The sequence below is a fragment of the Uloborus diversus genome, chromosome 1, assembly GCF_026930045.1.
Source record: "Uloborus diversus isolate 005 chromosome 1, Udiv.v.3.1, whole genome shotgun sequence".
Classification (NCBI taxonomy): Eukaryota; Metazoa; Arthropoda; class Arachnida; order Araneae; family Uloboridae; genus Uloborus; species Uloborus diversus.
This window is the reverse complement of record NC_072731.1, coordinates 84562868-84587686: the sequence shown is the minus strand read 5'-3', so window position 1 is coordinate 84587686 and position 24819 is coordinate 84562868. Positions and strand designations below refer to the sequence as shown.

Sequence of the window (24819 nt, the reverse complement as noted above, 5' to 3'; positions counted from 1 at the left end):
TCTGCACACTTTGTTGAGTGAGCGGTCATCAAATGCAAGTTGTCTTCTGTGTTTATCAAGTAACATCATCTGGAGTCTTTGAATCTCACGCTCATCTCTAGCCAGGTGCGTTACTTGCTTGTTTTACTTTTACTGACCTCGAAACCCGCGACTACGCAGCCACAAGCGGTTCGATTTGAAAAAGGGGTGATGGGTTAAGGAGGCGTGCCTCGATGTCTTCTTTGAGTGCGGAATAGTGAAAAGTTTTGATTTGCGTTTCTAGTTTCACTTTGTGTTTGCACAGAAATGGTTAGTTTGGGTTCTATTTTTGCTGCGCAAATGCGAAGTGAACTTGGTCTGTGTAAACATTTCTAAACATTGCCTTTTTTGGTGCGTCTCAGAGAATCTCCGAAAGTCTTTTTTATTAGGTTTCAACCCTTATTATGGCTAGTTCCAGAAAAAATAAAGCTTTTAGATGCAGATGCTTTCCAAAAACTTTATTTTATGTAATGGCAAGATTGATTTGATTAAAGCAGGGTCATTCCATGTCAATTCAACCAAAAAAAAGGCATTTTGACACCCACCGACACGGATTTTGATAAAACTTCGAGAGTTTAGTCCTTTAATGTAGAAAAGTATCCACATCAATTTTTTCTTCTTAATCTGGTTTAGTTTTCATTTTAGAGCCAGTCAAAATTTTGAATGCTTAGTATTTTCCAAACTATGACGATTCTGTTCGTTGATTGAAAATAATTTGTATTTCATTTATTTTTCAGCCAATTTTTATGAAAATTTACAGTAATATTAATGAAAGTATGAGGATTTCAGAAAAAATATAAAAAAATTCTAAGTAATATTTTAAAAGTAGAAAAAAATTATTTTCATAATTTTTGCAAAAAGAATTGAAGCATTTTTAATAACTTGATTTAACACTACATTTTTTACCTCCATTGGACATGTCATGGAATATTTTCAGAGCTTGCTAAAAAAATAAAAAATAAATAAAAACAAGAAAGAAAAAATTATGAACATTTTCAGGCATATGAAATGATATTTTCAGTTTCATACTTCAACAATTTATTTTTGCATTGTAAGTACAATTATTATTTTGTTAAAGTCTGATTTTTCATATTGGTTTTCTCAGTTATTCTCTATTGAAAAGTTATTGACTTTCGATTTAATATTTATGCTTTGTATTTACTAAGAAAAAAGAAAAAATACTGATAATTTTTCAACAAGCTAAAAAAAGAGAAAAAAAAAACACTAAAAATGTGATTGAATAATATAAATGATATGTTCAATAAATGCATCATCTTGCTCTTTACTTCACAATTTCAAGTTTTATTATGTTGATTAAATAAATAAATAATTATATATATATATATATATATATATATATATTAAGGTTACGTAGAGTTTACACTGAAAGTTTTTGTAAAATGTCTTAAAATTCTTATTTTACTTTACTTCTAGCCCCTATAATATTCATTTCCAAAATTGTAAAGAAATCTTTACAATTAAAGTACTTACCAAAAAAGTAAATAGGCTATTTGGGTAAAAGTCAGTAAAAAGGGATAATCCTTTTCTGTTTTTCGAGTTCTTAACAAATTGCTTTTGGTCACCTTTTAGTTACTTTTTTGTCACCTTTTAGTCACCTTTGTTTTCAAATTTGTCACCTTTCTCACTTTTTTCAAAGGCCATCAGCAGTCCTCGGCCTGCTCATAATCAGTTTAATTATTTGCCCAAAGTTCTATTGACATCTAGTAATTTTTTGATAGTTAATGCTTTTCAAACCATGTATTTTATATTCAGAATGACTGTGTTCTGTCAATTGACAAACTGCTGAAGTGAAAATTCATATTTTATGTTTTACTTGCAGAATGATCACATAAAAATTGAAAACATAACAAGTCCTCAAGGTTCTGAATCATATGTGCCAAAACTCCCCTCATCTGAATCTAGCCGAATAACTCCAGAAATTTCTTTCATATCTGAAACTGGCTTAAAAAGGAGGGCTGCTGAGAAATTTCCACCAAGCACTTCAGCCAAAAGACCTGCTCATGTAGGTTTGATTTTATGTCTTATAAGTAAGGTAACCATATGCAGAAGAATTAAGTTAATATTTTTCAGAATAAAATATTTGTGTTTTTCCTTATTTTTAGCCTACTTTCCCAGTAACAGTCGAAAGAAAAAAAAATAGTTATATAAATATCGAAAAATGAAAAATTGGAAAGTATGGTATTGAGATCGGGGGAAATGTCTGTCCTCCCCCTCCTGATAACTTTTGAGTGAATAGTCCGATTTGAACATTTTTTTTTTGGTTTGAAAGATTTCGACAAAGGCACCTCATTCCTATATTCGACTTTTTGATTTGAAATATTTTTCATTCAATTTTAAACAGTTCAAAAAAACTTAATATTAGTGCCTACGAGGAAATTCAAGGCAATTCCAAACTTAGAGAAGAATTTGCTTCAAACAAACTTGTAGGGAAAAGCTTTTAATAAACAACATGTATATAAAATATCTTTTTGATTTGAACAATTTCAGTTTAAATCCCTTAACATTAGCTCAGGGATCGTGCTAGGGATTTCGAATTGTTCGCCAGTAAATTAGCCAAATTTTTAAGGTGTTAGCCAAATTTCAAGTTTGTCAAAGACTAACTTTTACTCATTTTAATGTATTTTTCTCTGCAGAAAAATTTAATCAGAAAGTGAAGTATAACTTAATTTTTGACAATTTTTTGAGGATAAGAGTAGTGATATATCCAGGAATTTTTGTCCGTTTTTAGGAATTTGGTGAGAAAAAAAAATGCAAATTAAGTAGTTTTTCCACAAATCATATGTAATTTTTCAAAGGAAAATGGTGGGGAGAATTTCTAATTGAATAATATTTCCCCAATGTTTTCTTTTGATACTAGCAGAGTGAGTTCTGAAATAAGACTAACAAACTATTTCTAACTTTCATGAAGTTTATTTAAACAATAATGTAAATAGTTAAAACACTCTGTAAATGATAAAAATAAATACTAAGAACATAATCTCTCCACATGCTACTTTTGCATGAGATAAGTAATACTGCAATGCAAACTGCATGACTATCGTCTAAAAACTTCGATGAAATAAACCCATTGGGAAATAAGCTAACTCCAGCTCATCATTTCTAATAAAGGGAAGGCGGCTCGAACAAGCAAGTTCGAATACCGATTGAGCGACCGCCTACAACGACGAGAGATGATCAAAGAGAGAAAGAACTAAAGCCGCGAGCAGTTTAAATATCCCCCAGGTCATTAGCATATCCGAGTCACGTGAACGGACACATCACTGCTATCGTTAAGCACACGTGCCATCAGATTCCTTCTAGAAGCATCCATGTGATATCATCCACTTCGGAGTTCCCGCCACAGGTGGACGAAAGTGAAACAAACATTCGGTCGATTCGATCAATGTGAATGAGTGCTGATAAGAATCTTTTACCCCAGTCATGCAGAATGATTGGTAATACATTATAAGTAAGGAAAAACATTCTTTTTACTATTGGTGTTGTGAGGTGATGAGATAGGATTATTTACTGTTGTTATTAACAGGCATTTATGCCTAACAAGGCCCCCCCCCCTCTCATCATCTCACAATGAAAACATTCAAAAAAATTTGACTTCCTTTAGACATTTAACACAATTTCCACATATTAATAACTATATGAGAAAAACAATGAACAATTTTAAAACATAAACTTGACTCTATATTACAAACTTCCAATATAGATCTAGAATCTCAAAATTTGAGAAAAGCACAACATACAATGCACTTTGCTGGAAAAAAAAATTCAAAGAACAATCATCTTGAAAAGTCCTTTTTTTTTTTTCTTCGTTATCTCTCTCACACCGTAGCTCAGTACGTTTCTACGTAATTTTCATCAAAAGTTCGAAAACAAATTCTTGATCCAAGTCCTTTATAAATTTTTTTTTCCTTTCATTTTTCCGGTTTTATTTATAACAATGACAGTAGGTTAATCTGAAATATAAAACAAAAACCCACAGTAACTGTTCGAATCAGCATATAAAATATCACAGTCTTGAAAATAGGTAGAAGCATATATTGAGAAATATTTATGACGAGATGTAAATAAGCTCTTTTCTAACTATCTATTTCTCACTAAATCATTTCATTTACAAAAAGATCATTGAAAATCTTTACCAAAAAAAAATGCTTCCCTGTCTATACATAAAAGACTGTATATTTTAACTGATTAAAATTTCATTTTTACTAATTCAAAAAAAAAATTTTATTTTTTTTTTTTTTTGAATAACATTTTTGCACCATTATTTATTCAATGAAGGAAAATTACACATTCTAACGGGAACTAGTGGTATTTCCAATATTCAAAAATAGGGTCTCACAAAATGAAAAACAAATAAACCCGCGATTAGACCTTCATGCAACAATAAACTCCCTCTATCCTAACTCCCGGGAATACTCTGACAATTACATTTTCACTTTTAACGAGACGTAACAAAAAGCTTTTCGCAACCCGGTTGATAGGGAGAAAAAGCCACCGAAACATTCAGGTGGACAATTAAATTGTTAGAACTTGCAAAAACATTTCACAAAACATGATGCAAAGAAGAAAAAAAAATTAAATTACACAATACAATTTCAAAAATTTCTAAAAATGTTTCTAAATTACATTATATTTGTACAAAAAAATTTTTTTTTCTATAGATCTTTGAATTTCTAATCGGGTGAGAGGTTTCGTGAATATGTCCGACATGTTATCCCATAACCCGTGTTATCTTTGCTTTTGACATATCTCACGTTAAAAATATTTTTATGAACTAAATCCCAAATGAAAAAAAATTTGACATCAATGTGTTTACTACAATGATTTTCGATAGGCGATTTAAGAAAATCTAACATAGCCTGATTATCCACATACAAAATAGATTTAATTTTACAACTTTTAACAATTTTTGTTTTGATGCATTCGTCAATTATACGATCAAACCACATGAGTTCTTTTGCACAGTCGGTCATGGCAATCAATTCAGCTTAAATCGTTGAAAGGCTAACGCTTTGTTCTTTGAACGTGCGCCATTCAATTGGAGCTTTATCAAGTAAAACAAGTTGATCGCCTAATGAGGTTCTAGCATCCTTATTTGCAGAGAAATCAGCATCCGAAAAAGTTATAAGTTTGAACATTTTCACATTTTAAGTTTAATTTTAAATCTTTAGTATGGAAAACATATCCTAGTAATTTCAACAATCCATCCCAGTGTACAATTCCTGGGTTGCTTTGAAATTGGCTGAAAATGTTAACAGCATATGAAATATCAGGATGTGTTCTACTAGAAATAAATGATAAACACCCTAATAAACTCTTGTATGGATATTTTGACATTTCGTCAATCTCAGCTGGAGTAGTAGGACAATTTAACTTTGAATAAACACATCCTTTACTAATAGGTAAAGATGAAATAGGAATTTTAAATTTACTAAATCTTTTATAAACTACACGAATGTATTCAGTTTGATGTAAATTTAAGCCATTTCCTTCATTTTCAAATTCTACACCTAGTAGCTTTTTAGTTTTACCTAAAATTTTAATTTCAACATGTTTTTGAAGAAAATTCAAAGCATCTTTAATATCCCTGTCCTTCTTACTGAATAACACAATGTCATCCACATATAAGAGTAAAATCACATTATCAGTATAATAAACACAATTACGTGATAAAAATTTATGAAAACCAATTTTAAGCAATATATTTTCAATTTCATAAAACCACAGACGACCGCTTTGGTGCAGGCCGTATATAGCTTTATTCAATTTACATACATTTTCTTTTCCCTTTTCAATAAAACCTGGGGGTTGCTTCATATATATTATTTCATCAATAGGAGCATATAGGTACGCACTTTTAACGTCACATTGGATATGTAGCCAATTTTGTCTTGATACCAACAAAGAAAAGAATAAGCGAATGGTACTAAAGCAGACTACTGGGCAGAAGGTAAGATCAAAATCTAGTCCCCTGAGCCACTAGCCTACTTTTATAAACCTCACCATTTCCCCCTTTCTTTAAATTATAAACTCATCTACATCCGATAGGATTAACATTTTCCAGTAATTTGACTAAATTCCAAACATTTCTTTTACGCATAGTGCCTATTTCAATTTCCATTGATTTTTGCCATTCCCCCCTTTCAATAAATTTTAATGACTGTTTATATGTTCATATGGGATTTGAATTTCTGTGTCTAGTCAGGAAACATGAGTTAAAATTTTAGATTGATTTGAAACTTCACCCAGAAAATCATTGCCTTTAAAATTAAATAATTCCGGATCATACGCTGTGTTTTCGCGAAGACAATATTTTTGAACATCATTCAACGATCTTAATCTTTTGTTATTCCCCTTTTCAAAATAATATACGTCGTTTCTTGAACCATCACTCTAGGGACAAATTTCCGAATCCACCTAGCTCCCCGCATTGGTTTGCGACTAGAATCATCCCCCTCACTATCTGAACCTTCCGCCCCCCCCCCCCCCCCTTCAGAGCTACTTTCAACATTTAATTCTCTGAAGCGATTCGAATCTTCGCTTTCTTCCAAAGAATTCTTATCTTCTGCCTGAGGCGAAAGAGGCCAGAAAAGGGTATTTTCATTTCCGCGTGATTCCTGCTCGGAAGTAAATTCGTCCTTGAAAATGGAATTCTCTTTGAAAGATACATTGATTGTTTCAATGACTTTATCTTTGTCTGGAAGAAAAACGCGAAATCCTTTACGATTGAACGTGTATCCGATTAAAACGCCTTTTTCGGCTTTTAGGTCTAGTTTCTTTCTTAATTGTCGTGGAATTCCGGCAAAACAAGTCGTTTCGAATGCTTTTAAATGTCTTACAGACGGTTTTCTTCCCCCGTAAAGTTCAAAAGGAGTCTTTTCTTGACTTGAATGACAAATCCTATTCCATGTGTATACAAAATATAACATCGCGTAGGGCCAAAAATTGTTTGGCAAACCACTTTCTTTTAACAAAACGCGTGCACTATTTGTTATTGTACGGTTAAAATTCTCAATTAATCCATTTTGCTCTGGTGTGTACACCAGAGTGTACCATCTGGTGTGTACTCTGTGAGTTCATGATGTATGTAGAAAATTTATAAGGTCAATTTTTGTTCAAGATTTTTGAAAACGTCTATCTCTACTCAGTATTTAAAGCACTTGAAAAAAAGTTTAAATAGCTTGCGCGCCTGCTTCAAAAGTTATGATTGGGAAAATATCTAATGGACCATTCCATTAAAAAGCTGTCATTTTGTCCCGCATTTCATTAAAAAGTAATAACTTAAAAAGTAACAAAGGACATTTTTCGCAAAAGTACAACAAATACATTTGCGATTTCTTAATGAAAAAAAATATGTTAGCTTTTTTAATTATTACTTTTAGTGAAAATTATGAGGTGTTACGTGATGGACAGAGTGTTCCCTTTTTCTTTAATAATGGGTTAAATGCTTTAATTTAACTCATACTTAAAGGGGAGTTTAACCCATGGGGTATAATCCATGCTTAAAGCATTTAACCCATGGGTTAAATGCTTTAATTTCCCTTAATTGTGCAAATGATCGCATCGCAAAGTGATTCTCTTCGATAGGGGAAACAGTTTCTTGTGAGAGGTGTCCCTTGATCACGTGATGTCCAACGGGGGATGTTGACGCGCGCTCTGAGGAGAAAAGTGGGGAGAAGGCACATCTATTCTATTTTAAGATCTATGCATTCAACAAGGCGTCCGCCAAAACTTTCTACTCTGTATCCACGCTGCGCACCTCGATATCCAATCAGCGAGGTGAGAGGCAAACGTCATCCTTCCTCCGATCTGATGGACGGTAACGCTCCGATCCAATGTTAACACGCTTGCGCGCACCTCAATCTGCTCGGAGTGGTCCGAGGATAAAACAACTTTCAGTGATTGCTAGTCTAGGAGTTTTGTGAAAGGTTTGTTTTTAGGGTTCGGAGTTTTGCGAAGTTTCCGTTTTTAGGGGTCTAAATTTTGTGAACGGACCTAATTTTTTATCTAGATTAACATCTGGAGGGAGATTTTTTTTCCTCTTTGTTTATTTTAGAGAATTTTCTATTCGCCAAATTCGAATTTTGTTCGCCGATTTTACGATTTTATTGCATTTGGCGCATTGGGCAGTCCCTGTTAGCTCCTACGGGGAAACTGAAAGTCAATGTAGATTCCGCACTTGAAAGCGGATTTACTTCAAAATTCAAACAAATTTTGTTGGAAATAGCTCTTGACGATAAACTTCGTACTCCGACTCCGAGAATTTTGAGGCACCTGAATCCAACTACTGTGCCTGACAATTTATCGAACTCTGACTTCGTAGTTTTGACAAAAATTTGAACATCGGAGGGAAAATAACTGACTCCGATTCTTGGATATTCAACTCCAACTCCTTTATCTCAAAATAAGTCTGACTACACAAACATTGGCAGCATGGGTGCAAGACCTTCCGCCTCAGGACGGATTTCTCTCTTGGACAAAATTTCCGAGATAGAGGTCGGGACGGAAAGAAATTTGATGACTTTTCTTTCAGTTTTTATTAAAAAAAAGAGAAAAATTTAGTGTTTGAAAAATATGCTTTAATTTCTGGACCTTTCCATAACCACGAATTTACAGCAATGTTACATGCAATTAAAGGAGTACCTTTTACAGACATGCCAACTGCTCCGCTTTGAGCGGAGTTTCTCCGCTTTACAGTTCAAACTCCGCTGATCCGCGCAAGTTCACAAAAACTCCGTTTTCGAAACTCAATTGAAAACAATCGGTAAGACCTGCAAGGGGAGAAGCGAGAGACGATTACCGTAGGCTACGGAGCTGCGCGCGCTCCCGCTGTCACGGAATATGCCAATCATCCGACGCCGGGGCCCGCGGCAGGGGGGGGGGGGGAGCGCAGTGTTACTGAACTTTCGCTATCTTGATGCGCGCGCGTGTCCTCGATAGGTTTTGATGGCGTCATGAAACGAAGGGTTTGCCGGTCAAGTACCGTTTGAGTCTCCTCGCGCTTGCAGATTAATTTTCTGTGCTACAGACTTTCGTGTTTGGCAACGGGTGCAATTATTGGTGTTCTCAACTTTGAATGTTGTGGTTTGGTGTTGATAGTGAACTTGTGCTTGCTGAATTTTTCTTACCGATTTTTTGATTGTGATTAATAATCATGCCCCCAAAGAGGCCGCATAGCCAAGTTTTCAAAGAAGATTACACAAAACTGTTTCCAATTTTAAAAAAATCGCGAAAGTCAGAAAAACATGCTTATTGTATGACGTGCGATTTTGATTTCAGTATTGCACATGGTGGACAATCGGACTGCAAGCGCCATGTTGATAGTCAACGCCATAAAGAAAAAGTGCAGTTATTAAAAACTAATAAAACTTTGAGTTCTTCGTTTGCTGTATCATCAAATGATGATAATACAATTAGGGCAGAACTTTTATTTACTAATTTCCTTTTGGAGCACAACTTGCCTATAGCCGCATCCGATCATGCAAAACCTTTATTTAGAAAAATGTTCCCAGATTCGGAAGTGGCAAAAAAATACGGATGTGCCAGAACTAAAACAACTGCTATCATCAAGTGCTTAGCAAGCAACACTTCTCAGGAACTATCAGACTCTCTAAAACATTGCAAATTTGCATTAGGAACTGATGCAAGCAATTCTGCATCTTTAGAGAAAATATTTCCAGTTGTGGTGATTTTCAACGATAATGGAACTATCTCTACATGTTTGTTAAGCCTTCCAAAGTTAGAGGGGGATTCAACAGGTAAAAATATGTTCAATTTACTGGACGAAGAACTCTCAAAGCGATCAATACCGTGGTCGAATTGTGTTGCATTTTCATGTGATAATGCTAATGCAATGATTGGTAAAAATAAAGGCTTTACAAAATTTTTCTTGGAGAAAAATCCTAAAATATTTGTCAGTAGGTGCTCTTGCCACCTCCTACATTTAGCTGCTAAAACAAGTGCCAAAGCATTGAGCATGAATGTTGAAGACTTTTTAGTTGATACATTTTACTACTTCAAAAAAAGTGCAAAGCGGGTCGAATTCTTCAAATTGTGCCAACAATTATGTGAGCTTGAAGAACATAAAATTTTAAAGTATGTTTCGACAAGATGGTTGTCCGTGTTGGATGTGATCACAAGATTTTTGGAGCAATGGGAATCGCTTACTCTTTTTTTTGAGAGTGAAGGTGAAAATCCATCTGAAAAGTGTAAAAAAATAAGAAAAATGTTCAGAAATTCTGCAACAAAGTTGTATTTGCTATTTCTGCAGAATACTTTACCTGTGTTTACAGGTCCAAATGTTCTGCTGCAGACCGAGGCACCACTCATCCACCGATTACGTCGGGAGTTACTTGCTTTCTTGACAAAGCTTATTGCAAATTTTATTTCCCCAGTTGCTGTTAAGGAGGCCGACTCAATCCTTAAATTGAAGTTCTCGAGCAAAAAACGACAGAAGTGTGATGAAGATCTAGTAATTGGCAGTAAAACTAGACAACATCTAACTGATCTAAATGATAAATCAGAGTTCTACCAAAATGTTAGAGACTTTTACCCCGTAGCCTGTCAGTACATAGTTGATAAATTTCCTTTAGAGGACAATACATTACTGCATGCTGAAGTTGCTGATGTCAACATGAGATTAGAAAAGTCTTTCTGTTCAGTGGACTATTTTATTCAACTGTTTTGTGAGGATTTTACCGATGCTCAAAAGGGTAAAATTGAAAGTGAATTTTCGCTCTATGAAATTGATGAATTTTCAAATGATATTCTCAATTGTGACAGGACGGATCAGGCTTGGTTTCTAATTAGCCAGCTCAAAGATCATCGAGGCTGTGTCAAATATGAAGTGTTATCCACTTTGATGCGAAGAATTTTGTTAATTCCTCATAGCAATGCAGCTTGTGAGCGTGTGTTCAGCTTAGTTAGGAAGAATCAAAATGAATTTCGGGCTAATTTAAGTGTGTCAACCTTAGAATCGATAGTTATCGAAAAGTCAAAATTAATGTCTAAAAGAACACTTTGTTATCAAAAAGAATTTACTAAAGAGGAACTCGTTAAAGCAAAGAAAGCAACTGTAATGTTGCTGCAAAAAGCCTAATCTAGGTACTGTCATTTTAACTTCTGTTACTCATTTGATGTTCTTTTCCCATGACATTTTAAATTAATTTTTATTTGAAGTTGACTGTATTTGAGTAATAACTAATTTCAATAGTCATTTATTGTTTGTATATTGTATTTGCTAAATGTAACAGAAGTGCTGGTAATAAAAAATAGATGGAAATAATTTTTTAATAATATGTTTCATTTAAAATCCACAATAACACTTAGTGTTGCCATTACAAATTATTAGTTTATCACAAAGTCGCTGATATGCAATTTTCTCGCTCGCAATACTCGAATCTTGGATCTGCGGAAAAGTGCTCCTCTTGAGCCTGTCTGAAAGTTGGCAACCCTGCTTTTAAACTCACGCCGTTTGACTTTTTTTAGGTAGCTCCTTTTTCAACTCATTGCATTGCAGACCGCGGAGTTGCTCCCTAATTTTTCGAGCTGATCGCTTTTCGTCTTTATTTTTTCACTTGCTATTTTGAATCATCCTTTAGTTTTTTTTCCTAACTTTACACGCATGAATTAAAATTATGTGTATCTGCTGTTGTTTTAAAACATGATGCTGTCATTTTGGTACAGTGCAGAACCTTTTATCCGGGAACCAAAAAACCGGGAAACCAGAAAACCGGCAACTTTTTGCCGATTTTCCCGCCAGTTTTTAAAAAATACGCACTCTCGGCAATTTTTAAAAAAAACTACGAACTTTTTTGAAATACCTAAAAGAATATGAACTGCTTCTTAATAATACCATATTACTCACGTATAACTGGAGAAAATGTTTACAAAAACGAACTTCAAAGGGTTAACCTTTACGCGGGGCAAAATTTCCGAAATATTTTTTTGAATTAAGAAGTACACTCGTAGGTCGGAAATTTTCGTGTTTTATTTCAACTGAAAACTAAAGAAATGAATATTGTCGCATTCTAATGCAATATTTTACTGAACAGTCTTTAAAATTAAAGCCGTTTAGAGCGTAAGTGTCGCCGCGAAATTGCTGGAAACGTCGAAAACCAGATTCGCGAATTTTTTGGCTAGTTAGTTGATCGTGAAATCTAGAAATCGTTAAACGCAAGACTGTAATAAGGCTGCAAGAACTCATAAATCAAATTCCTTTTGATATTGAAAAAAAAAATAGTAATCAATAACCATAGTAATCACAAAAACTTGGAGAGGGTCTCAGGTCTTATGAATAACTTGAAGTTTTTTGGTGTTTAAATTATTCTTTCACTAGTAGTTTTAATGTATCCGATAGAATTGATAATTATTTCTGAACTGTTTTCTTCTTATTTTAATATATATTATCATTTATTATAGTAATTTAAGTTTTATAAACAATCGGCCAACAGAGCTTTTTAACGATCCAGAAAAACCGGGAAATTCAGATATCCGAGATAGCGATGATCCCGAACTTCCCGGATAATTGGTTCTCTACTGTACATGAATTTGTCGATTCCTTAAGCTGACTAGGTTTCTTCTCCCTGCGATCGATATTCATGCCCAGGGTTTTTTTTGTTTTTGTTTTGTCCCTGCATATGCTAGTTTGTCATTTTCGACAAAATGCTTCTGCAATTTAAAATTAAAAAGAGATGTATGTGTCGTTTCAAATTGTTGTCTATTTTTTAAATATTTTTTGTTTTAAAATTTTTTTTTCCAATTTATTTATTGTGCTAAAGTTCAAAACTCAAAAAGAATAAGTTAAAAAATATCATTTCATTAGTAAATTTTTTTATATATATTAAAAATCTTTGCATTTCTGCATGGTGCTCTTTTAAAGCATTTTAGTTATGCAATTATTTCGAGAGTAGGAGCGAGTGGTAATGAATATCAGGCCATTACTAGTTTTTATAAATATATACTTTTAAAAAAAAGATAGGTTTTTGGATGAATAGCAATACAAAAAAGGCATTCAGTCATGAAGGTAAAACTTGATTTTACAAAGTGGGTAAATCAAGAAATATTATAACTTATTTAAAAAAATGAAAATTAATAAAAAGTAGTTAAGATGAAGAATTTAGGGTATATATAACATGAGACATGACACTAGTGATTAATTAATTTCTGTCCTCAAAGTCAAAAGATTATTCGAATTAAGTTTACGCATTTGTTCTTTACTTATAGTAGCTATACTATTGTTTTTTTGCATCTCAAATGTCAAATTTGATACGAATTATGCATTCGTTATGAAATCAGATTATGTATGCTATAAAGTAACTGCTGCTATGAAAATGTGTTAAAATATCATGTTTTTTTTCCTTAATGTTTGCAATACATATTTTTAATAAATAAGACATAAGTAATATCTAGAGTCCTTAAAGTCTATTTTTAAAGTCTAATTTTTTCAAATCCTATATTTATTTATTAGTAACATGATCATGTCATAGCAAACATCTTGGGGAAAGTTACAAGAAAATACAACTAATTGAACTCTTAACTCATCCAGTGCACCTGATTGCCTCTTTGCAGTACGTAACAAATAAAACAGGAGAATTTTTCGTGATATTTTTTCCTCCACAATCTTAGATCAGGATCTAATTTCTGAAAATTTATTTCTGAAATTCCTCGCTGTCCCAAAGTTTTATATTTTTAAAATATATCTATTAGTGCTGGACGATATATCGATATACCACTGAACACCGGTTTCATAGCCATATCATAAAAACCCGCGTTTTTTAAAAACCAAACCCATCATATATCACAGCCAGCGGTATATCGTAAACGAAACCGATGTCTTCGAATTTCGAATTCACCAACGCTGGAATCGGCTGCACGAAACCGGTTGATTTGCGATCTCTCCGGCGGAGGTTCGACTTGCCTGAAGATCGGTGATTCCCCTCCGAGACCTGCTGATTCGAAAACTACGCTCCCCCCCCTCTCCACCCCACGATAGCTTCCCGTCGCATAGCGCGAACGGAGGAGCGTTACGTCATCGGTGCATCTGGCATGGACCACTCTTGTGCTGCTTCGAGGCCTGGATGGAGGGGTGGGAGGGGACTTGCCTAACGATACCGGTATTTGGTAGCAAGCTTCTTCGTTTTGAATTTCGGAGGACATTCGAAGATTCGGATTTCGAACTTGTCAAAGCTGCTAAAATCGGTTTTTTTCCACCTTCGCGAGCTTCACCGAATTTATCACTAAGCTTTTTATTTGGAACCGTTCATTTGGTTTATCTGACGCTTTATTAATTTTCTTTTCTGTTCTCCTTACTAAGTTATTGTTACATATTTTAAAATAATTATCGTTGTTTATTGTTCCTATAGTTCTTTTTTTAACTTTCTTCTTAGTTTATGCTTTTAGACCGTTTGATGCAATTTATATCACTATGAGTTAGATATAGTTAAAACTTATTCTGAGAGGGGTACTCACAGGGAGGGGAGGAGGGGGGTATAGCATGACTTGCGCCATCAAAAAAAAAATTTTTGGACCGGGGGGGAGGGATAATTTATTTAATTTTTTGATTTATTTTTAATTTAAATTATTTATTTTGTTCTGTTTATATTTTATTTCATTTATTTATTTAGTTTGTGGGTGTGTGTCATTGGCGTAGCACACAGAACTTTTCTCATAAAATAATAATAATAAACCAATAATATATATAAATATTTAAAAAAATATATAAAATGGAGATCTAAAAAATAAAAAAGGGAGAGGGGTGAGAAAAAGGGCGCGGGGGCGATTGATTGGCACCCCTGTATTCTGATGTGTTTGGCTGTTTGGTATCTGAATAGTAGAGAGGTATCGAGTAGCCTTTGGCCGAGTACCCGAATTACCGAGTTCTCGGCATTTCACTACTCGGCCGAGGTTACCGAGTACCAATTATGTTTTAAGAAGAACCACTGACATACACGTGATCAATTTTGAACTTATTGGAATAGTAGTATAGACGTATTTTGTCCACATATAAGTTTTTAAAACTAAATTCCTGCTGAAAATTTAATTTTGCATTACTTAAAAAATTTTGTTTATGTCAAAATTTTTTCAAAAAAATTATTTTTTAAAATCAAAAATAAATAAAAATGTATGATTAATCAAGTTAGAATTAAAACAAACTATACCAATCTATTTTAGTTCTAGTCTGCCAAGCATAAATAATTTTTAGAAGGAAATAAAAACAAATATGCAGGAAATACTGCACTTACATGTTTCTGTGTTACAAGGAACGTCTTTATCAGTGTGTAAAATGTGAGCTAAAGAATGTTAAGACATTCGACAAAAAAAATCCCGACTTTTGTCGGATGCCTTTAAATCTACAAGCTCACATTTTATGCATTGAAAAAAGGAATTCCCCTGTAACGGCAAAAACACGTGTCTGCAGTGTTCCTGCACTATGCTTTTAACGTTTTATTTCCCTTTTTTTAAGCAAAGGAATTTTTATATTTCAAATAACTAATTTTTTTTTGTATTAAAAATCTATTTTTAATATAAAAATTCCATATTTTCTATACTTTACCTTTTTTGCATAATTTTTAATAAATAAGTTTTATTAACTTTGATGACATTAAAATAAAGATTTATTCCATTAAAGCATTAAAAACCCTTCATTATTCTCAAAATTTAAATTTGATTTGTAAATGATTGTAAAATATTAAATATGCTTGCGCTTTTTTATAAATTTTAATATCTGTCCTTGGACAATATTCAATTTTTTTGCAACTACTCGGTATTGGCCGAGTATCTGATCAAAATTTTGGCCGAGTAGTTACAGAGTACTCGGTACGTTCTCTACTGAATAGTATTTTTTAAATTTTAGAAAGTCTATATAATGCCAAAATCTTTGATGCAAATGATCCCAAGGTGTGTGTTGTAACGCTCTTGTACTATACCTATAAAGGTTGGGAAATTATTCAAAAACTCTCGTTTCAAAATTGAAAAAAGGAATTATTAGTATGATCCTGTAAAAAATGAGAGCCTGATTTTGCTATGTATTTCATAAAGGTGTGGAGGAAGGGATGCCATGATAAGTCCCCTTCTATATGTATACAGCTGATTATATCGATATATCATGATGTTTACTTTCTGATATATCGCGATATGCAAATCCAGATATCGTCCAGCGCCTAATATCTACAGCAAACGAACATTTTAAACGTTTCTATTAATTTTCATGGCCTTGTTTTCTTAAAGTTTCGAAAACTCTAAGTGTAAAATTTTGTTTTTTGAAAACTGACGCGACCTAGAAAGAGCCGTAATAAAATGAACCAATCTCAAACATATTTTAAAGAGAGGGAGAATGAAAAAAAATAATTCATGGACAGGCTTGATCTTAATCTTTTTTTTACTTTTTTAAAATAATAGTTTTTAATTCATAACACAAGACACTTAAATTTTCTCTTTCAACTTATCTAAGTACGCTGTTTTCTTAACTATATGTATTGTCGAATATTTTTATTTGTCTTTTCGCAGCTCATGGATCGTATTACAGTTAATCATTATTTTATTTTCATTTTATAGTGAAAAAGTTCATGCATATCTGTTAAAAAATGAGCTACCTGTTTTGTACTTGAAAATTTTATGAAGATATTTGATTTTGTAAACAAATTAACAAAACTATTTGTTTTGAATTAAGTATTTCTGCAAAAATAAATACTGTAATGTATTTTGCTGTGTATTATCTGTCTAAAAAGTTTAAATTTAATGAGGTGCGGATTATATGCTGCGGGGACTGATTAGTGCTTTTTTTTCTCTCTCTCTCAAGACCAACCGTTCTGTAGTCTGTAAAGTTGTTTATTTTACGTAGCTTGAATTTTCCTCTTAGGGGATTCAGGCTGTGTAAAATAAAAAACCATACAGTCATACTAGAAACAATCCCCTTTTGCGACCACTGTTTACTCCTTTGTCTTTAAGTAATTAGCATACTCATGGACGAATTTATGGGGGCACTACTTGTAATTGAAAAAAAAAATTGTAATGACAAATCTATAGGGTTTTTTTTTCTTTTGAACTTAAAATAGTTGTTTCTTACAAAGTTAGAACAATACTGTAAAACTGTACAATCGAATACTAATTTTCAGAGACTGGAAAGGGCAACCTTAAATCATTTTAATTGTTCTTGAGTCCTTGAAAAGAATTAGTGAGTCTTTGAAATTCCTAATTAAAGTGTGCTTCATTTTTTTTTTTTTTAATCAATTGCTTTATGAATTGTCTAATTGGGCAGCATCTTACTCTCTTGTTACTTATATTACATGATTTCTTTTAAAGCATTTTTTACTATTGATCATTTTGTATTTAATTCATTGTTGCATTTGTGAGTGGGTTGGATGCGAGATCAAAAGCTCATGGAATTCAACCGACAGCTGATGTAAGCAATAACATTTCTTCTATCCTCCCTCGCTTTTTCTTTTCTTCTTATCCTAATTTGTAATTTTTGCCTCTTTTTTACTAGATTTTTTTAGTTACAATTACCCCTTATATGACTTCAAAATGCAGAATTTTATATCTATTTTACAAAAATTCCTCCGTGGGAGAAACCCCTGGACCCCTGAAATTGGAGGTATTCTACATCCTACTTAAAGGGACACCATTAACCCTCTTGAGTTCAATTTAAGAGGACAGCAGGCAACATATTAATAAAATGACACAAAATAAGTACGACAAGATCTTATATATTTCAGGAAAAAAGACAACATAATGTGGGGGAGGAGGTAAAAAAAATGGCCTTTTTCGCCACCGACAGAAAAATTGTCCGGAGACCCAAAACCAGCCAATATTTCTCAAAAAAAAATGCCCCCCCCCCCCCCCCCCCCCCCCCCCCCCCCCCGGAAACTTAGCCCTAAATCCGCCTATGAGCGTACTATGATTACGTTTTCAGACGAAATCATTATTTTTTAGATTAATTTTGCATAAAAAATTCAGAAGAAACAAAAATAAAATGTGGGATTTTTAAAAAAAAAAATTTAGGTTCTTTTTTCCCTTTTTTAAAGAAAATTAGCATTAGTTATTTTAAACAAAATTACTGCATAGTAAAAAAAAATTCTGCAAACACTGTTTGCACGTATCGTCCATATTATGCTATACTAGCCAACTGCGGCGACCAGCTGGTCCGCCTTTTTACGCCATTTGCCTTTTTGCGCCAGGGTTGCCGCTTTCGGCAGCTGCTTAGACAAATTAGCGATGGTATTAATCAATGTTTTTCTTTTTTCTCAATATTATAATTCGCCTTCTTACGCCGATGTTGTTGCCTTGGGCGGCTGCTTAAACAAATTTTGTGTCGGTATCAATCATTCTATATCTATCTATATCATTAGTAGTTTGAATAAAATATTTTCTAGATCTATCTCCAGTTCCGTCGTTTGGAATATTTTTAAAGGAGGGGGAGGGGAGTCACAAACGGCGTACTCTTCATGCAAATTTTGTCGAAAAATAACAAAAAGCACTTCCACTTTTATGTGAAAGCATTGTTTTTTCAAAGTCATGGTGTGTGGGGTGGGGAGGGCACTGACACCCCGTTGAAAGTCCTTAAATGACGGGCATGCCTCTTTCTTGCTGTCCATCTACTATATCGACCTCTATATTTGTCTATCTATCAATCTATACGATATGTGCATATCTACCTCCTGACGGTACAATCTTTTTTTATTTATATAAGTATTAACTCGAAAACAAAAACATTTTTTGTCCACTCAACCTCTATCTATCTCTGTATCTCCCTAACCTAACCTAACCGCCAAACCGTAACAAAAACAAAGATCATGCAAAAAATCGCAGACTTTATTTATTTAATCAAAATAGCCCGCAAAAAAAAAAGGTTCTATGTTCCCCGTAGTGTTCAAAAAGTAGCGATTGCAAACAAAAAAAAAAAAGGTGAACAGAAGGCAAACGATTTCAGTTGGATCAGGTGATGAGGTAAGCTCGGAACTCAGCCGGCAAGCGAACAGCTCGTGTTGTGTTCTGCCATTAGAAAAATTGTGAAAAAATGAATAAATAAACTATTGCGTATTTTTAAAAACTTTTTTCTTCTGAAGGGGGCAGAATGTTTTTACTATTACCAACTAAAATTTTATAATTGAGTGTTCAATACTTTTTGCAGGATGGGTGTCGAAAAACATTAAACCCAGAAAAAAATGCAAAATAAAAGTTTTTCAAAAATTAATAAAAAATACAAAAATTGCTCTATCTTCAAAATTTTTTCATTCATCTTATTTAAAATTAAATTTCCTACACTATAATACAAAAAATATTTGTGTGGTGCGATTGGTTCGGGATCTGTGATGTAAAAAGTGCAAAAAAGCACATAAAACATTACATAACTTTTTTTCTAATTAAAATATCAAAAATCGAAGTCCGAGGTGCACATTTTTGGCAAAAACTGCACCTGTGTACGAAATATCATCTTTCTAGGCCTTATCGTTTTCCCATGATGCGTGCCACAAACACACACACACAAACATCTTGTTTTATTATATGTACAGATTATGCAAGACTGCTAGTTACTACTAATGTTGAATACGATTCAGGTCCCTTGACCATGAATTATGAGGCTGGAAATAATATTAATGAAAATTATTATGAAGCATTCTAATTTTTTGGCATTTCCATAGCAATAGGGAAAAGCTAAAAGTAGAACTTTTTCAGTTAAGATAGTTGATATTTTACTGCTTAAACATTAAGAAGCTACTTAAAACTAAACTTCATATTATTCTACAAAATTGTTGTAAAATAAATACAATAACAAAATGTAACTTGACACTTTTTTTCACAAATCTTATACAACGGTCAGAATGACAGTGGTGTAAGTTACTCAAAGCTGTATAATCTTGACTAAATGTGTGTTTTTGGCCAATTTAAGTTTACAGTAAAAAATTAGGCCTTTATATAATGAAAAATACAGTAAAAATCATTTCAAGATGTCTAGCATAGATTTTTTTAATGGTTGTTACACAAAAACTTCGATTACTCAAAACATAGTTTTGGTGACTTACACCACTTTCAATCTAGGCAGTAGTCCAGTCGTTATAGTAAGTTTACCTCGGAATTCGAGATACCCTGCTGTAAATCTGTAAATACTTGCATATTAACACCCTAAAAGTTGTCTCAAAACCTACATATGGTAGGGTGTACGCAACTATTAAATTTCAAGGTCAAAGGTCTCAAAAATAGTTTTTTTGCTTTTTTTTTTTTTTTTTTTTTTTTTTTTTTTTGTAAATATCTCATTTCTTATGGGTTTTTTGCTATTTGTATTTGCCTTATATCAATATTGTAGAATACAAAATTCTCTACAAATTATTGTTTAGAAATTTTTTTTATACGGTGAAATGTTTTCGAGATAGAGGGCGGAGAGTGCGCCGTCACAGGATCACTTCAGGCCAACCGGTACCTCCAGTCGAAAATTCGCCATATATAGTTGATGAACTATTGATAAATCAATGATTATAAATATTTGTCAATTTTTATTCACGATTATATTTTATCATTTTTTTCCTAACCAATCCACTTTTTATTCAGTATTAATTTACTTAACAACACTTACCCGCCCATGTAATTGCAGAATTGTTAATGAAAATATAGGGATTATATTTGAATTTTAACCTAATAATATTAATAACTTCTTACATGATGGAAAAAACCAAATAAGTTATGAATTAATCTTTTTATTAAAAAATATCATTCAATACATTTAATACAAATACAAATACAAATGTGACGACCAGCAACAGGCACTGGGCCCAGCTAGGCTGGTCCTAGTCAATTAATTAGTCCCCAATGAAGATCAATGGCCCTCTTAAAGCTATCCACTCCCTTGCTCATTACCACCTCTTCCGGTAAGCTATTCCAAGTGCCCACGACCCTGCTAAAGTAGAAGTTTTTCCTGATTTCCAAGTTAGCCTGAGATTTAAATAGCTTAAAACAATGACCCCTTGTCCTGCTTTCCCCGCAAAAATTTAATCCATTTACATCTTTCATTTTGATAAATTTAAATAACTGAATCATGTCCCCTCTGACTCTCCTTTGCTCCAGGCTATACATGTTAAGCCTATTAAGTCTGGTATCATAATCTAAATCTGAGAGTCCCCTTACTAATTTAGTTACCCTTCTTTGAACCCTTTCCAATACAAAAATATCTTTCTTCAGATAAGGCGACCAAAACTGAACAGCATACTCCAAATGAGGTCTTACTAAACTCCTATATAAAGGCAGAAGAACTTTCTTAGATTTGTTTGAAATAGATCTATTGATGAACCCAAGCATTTTGTTGGCTTTGTTACTAGCAATACTGCACTGTTGACTAAACTTGAAGTCCTGATTTATAAAGACACCCAGATCCATAACATTTTCTGCCTGATTTATGACTGAACCCTGTAAACGATATCTCATACGCTTATTTCCATGACCTAAGTGTAGCACTTGACATTTCCCTACATTAACTGCCATACCCCATTTATCTGCCCACTTAGTAATATGATCTAAATCCTCTTGCAGCTGTTTTACTTGTTCTTCATTTTCGACAATCCCCATAACTTTTACATCGTCAGCAAAACAATTCATGCTTCCAGAAATATTATCATTGATGTCATTCATAAATATAATAAACAAAAGAGGCCCTAAAACTGATCCCTGAGGAACCCCACTTAAAACATCACTCCAATTAGAATGATTTCCTCTCACAACTACTCTTTGCTTCCTACCAGTAAGCCAATTTCTAACCCAAAGTAAAGTTTTTCCTCCTATTCCAATGTCAGCTAACTTGCTGAGAAGAGCAACATGCGGTACCTTGTCAAAAGCTTTTTGAAAATCAATATAAACAACATCCACACATTTTTTGTTATCTAAAGCTGAGGTAACCTTGTCGTAGAAATGCAATAAATTAGTAGTACAGGATTTACCTTTCCTGAAACCATACTGCAAACTAGTCAACAGACTATTAGTCTCTAAGAACATCATGATCTTAATTTTGATCAAAGTTTCGAAAATCTTACAAATCACCGAAGTCAAACTTACAGGTCTATAATTCCCAGCAATACCTTTAGACCCCTTCTTGAAGAGTGGCATTATGTTAGCCAGCTTCCAGTCCTCTGGCACTGTCCCCGAGTTATAAGAAGCATTGAAAATATTCAAAATAACATCCACTAATTCCTCTGCACATTCAACTAAAATTTTTGGATAAATATTATCTGGTCCCGGAGCTTTAGTTGCTTTAATCTTTTTCAAATGAAATAAAACCTCCTCCCTGGAAAATACAAAATCCTCAAGCTGTATAATAGCTTGTGTCTTGTTAGTGTCAACTGTTGAGATACAGTTATCGTTAAACACACTGGAAAAAAAGTTATTTAGAACATTTGCAATATCCCTATCGTTTTGGATTAAATTTCCATGCTCATCAACCAAAGGCCCAATTTGACTGTTTCGAGCTTTCCCAGAATTAGCGTAAGCAAAAAACCTCTTAGGGTTCCCATCAATGTCATCTGCCAGCCTTTGCTCCAATTCCCTTTTCTGAATCCGTACCAAATACTTAAAATTTCGCCTTGCCTTACCATACTGGAGCCTTTCCGCACTCTGACCAGTTTCTTTAAACTTACGAAAAGTGGCTTGCTTATAATTAAGAGCTTCTTTAGTCTCCCTGGAGAACCACATGGGCCAAATTTTGGTACTAACACCTTTTCTCCTAAATGGAACATAGTCCCCAACGGTTTTAGCAAGTTTATCCTTAAATTCCGTCCACTGCTGATCTACGTCGCTATTTTCCAACCCTGACGAAAAAACCTCTTTCAAGCTCTGCCTAAGTGCAACAAAATCGGTGTTTCTGAAATTGGGCACAAACCTAAAATTATCATCTTTGCACACTTCAAATTTAACCCGGAACCTAATGCTGTTATGATCACTATCTCCAATATGCTCCCCTACACTCAACCCCTGAACAAAACTACCTATGTCACAAAAAACTAGATCCAAAATGGCCTCCTCTCGAGTTCCCTGAGTTACAACTTGATCTAAGAAACAGTCACCAATTACTTTTAAAAATTCCTCTTCTTTGCCATTACCAGGATAAAAATTATTCCAATCAATACCCGGAAAATTGAAATCCCCCATTATGATAACGGATCCCTTACTGGACATGTCACTAATAATACGGTACATCTGTTCATCTTGTCCCTGGTTTGAATTAGGTGGCCTATAAATGTTTCCAAAGCGTAGCTTTATGCCCTTACTGCTCATCAACTCCAGCCAAACCATATCAATATCAGTAGGCTTATCATTTATGACCAATTCATTGCAAATAAAATTGTCTCTAACATAAAATAAAACCCCACCACCTCTTTTACCTACTCTATCCTGTCTGAATAAATTATACCCAGCAATATGTAATAACTCTGTATCAGATTCGGTAGCCCATGTCTCTGTAATTCTGATAACATCCAACTTCTCATCCATAACTATGCTTTTCAATTCATCCATCTTGTTCCTAATACTGCGAGCATTGGTATAGAAAACTTTAAGCATGCCTAAGTTGCTTTTATTTAACACCCTGAAATTTCCTAAATTACAATTGTTAACATTACTACTCTTGTTTGTCACTTTATTTCCATTTCTAGCAATACCCAAAAACATATCATTCTCTCGATACCTGGTGCTCAAACCATACCCCCCATTCCAACTTAGTTTTTTGACTCCAAAGCCCTTAAAATTAATCCACTAACCATTTTGACCCCTGTAGAGCTCAGATGCAGGCCATCCCTAGCAATCCAATCCCGTTTACAATGACTCCATACATCAATGAACCTGATACTGCGCTTTTCGCAAATTGACTTCAGTAGCAAGTTCATACACCTCGCACGTTGATTTAGCCAGCTCCTATGCACTCCATACCTGGGAAGCAAACCAACCACTTGGACATTTGTCGAAAAGCTGGTTGCTTTATCCAACAGGGATTCCCATTCCCTAGAAAACTCCTCATTTTTACTGTGGCCTACATCATTTGTTCCCACCCACAAAGTAACCATGTCCTCCTTATTCAATACTCCCTTCTTTTCAGCAACCATATTAACGTCTTTTACCCGAGCCCCTGGTAAACAACACCTAGCCACCTTACGCTTTACTCTCCCAACTGTGTTACCCACCTCCCTTACCATAGAGTCCCCCAAAATTACACCCTTAGTTTCCCAATCTAACTCCTCATTTGAAACTTCCCCCTGAATCTCTGGAACATTTATACCCTCTACAACTGGCTTACACCCTAATGCTAACTGTGCTTCCAAAACTAGCATCTTAAGTCTTAAGTCTGAGAGTTCAGCACATTTAGTGCAAATATAATCCTCTTCAAAAACACTCATTTTCCCCCTTATACAGGCAGAACATATGACATAGATCACAAGAGATCCACCTGTCCCCCTTCCCACTCTTTACCTCTTTCATAATGCATATAACACCCATTTCTACTCAGTGAATATGTTCCAAAAGGCAAAACAGTAAGATAAAAATGCAAAAAAACACAGAATAAATACTAAAAACAGCAGTAAATAAACAGAGTTGCTACACCCAATAAAGCACACAAGATCAAAAACCAGGAGATCACCACATGTTAGGCTTAGCTCCAAAAAATGCAAAAACACTTCAAGAATACAATAACAGCAAAAATGAGCCCCCAAAACACAATAAAACTAAATTACATGATAAAGTGAAGTAAAAAACCTAAAACTAGACAGTAATAATGAAAAATTATAGTAAAAAAACACTTATCAAATTAGC

General features: G+C 33.8%; 1 protein-coding gene across 1 annotated transcript in view; it reads left to right on the top strand.

Annotated features, from left to right (window-relative positions):
- LOC129230774 (mucin-17-like) overlaps positions 1-24819 on the top strand; it is a 506717-nt gene that overhangs the window by 300053 nt on the left and 181845 nt on the right. Inside the window, exon 14 of the mRNA XM_054865195.1 lies at positions 1859-2041. Coding sequence (XP_054721170.1) covers positions 1859-2041 — 183 coding nt within the window. The remainder of the gene's footprint in view (positions 1-1858; positions 2042-24819) is intronic.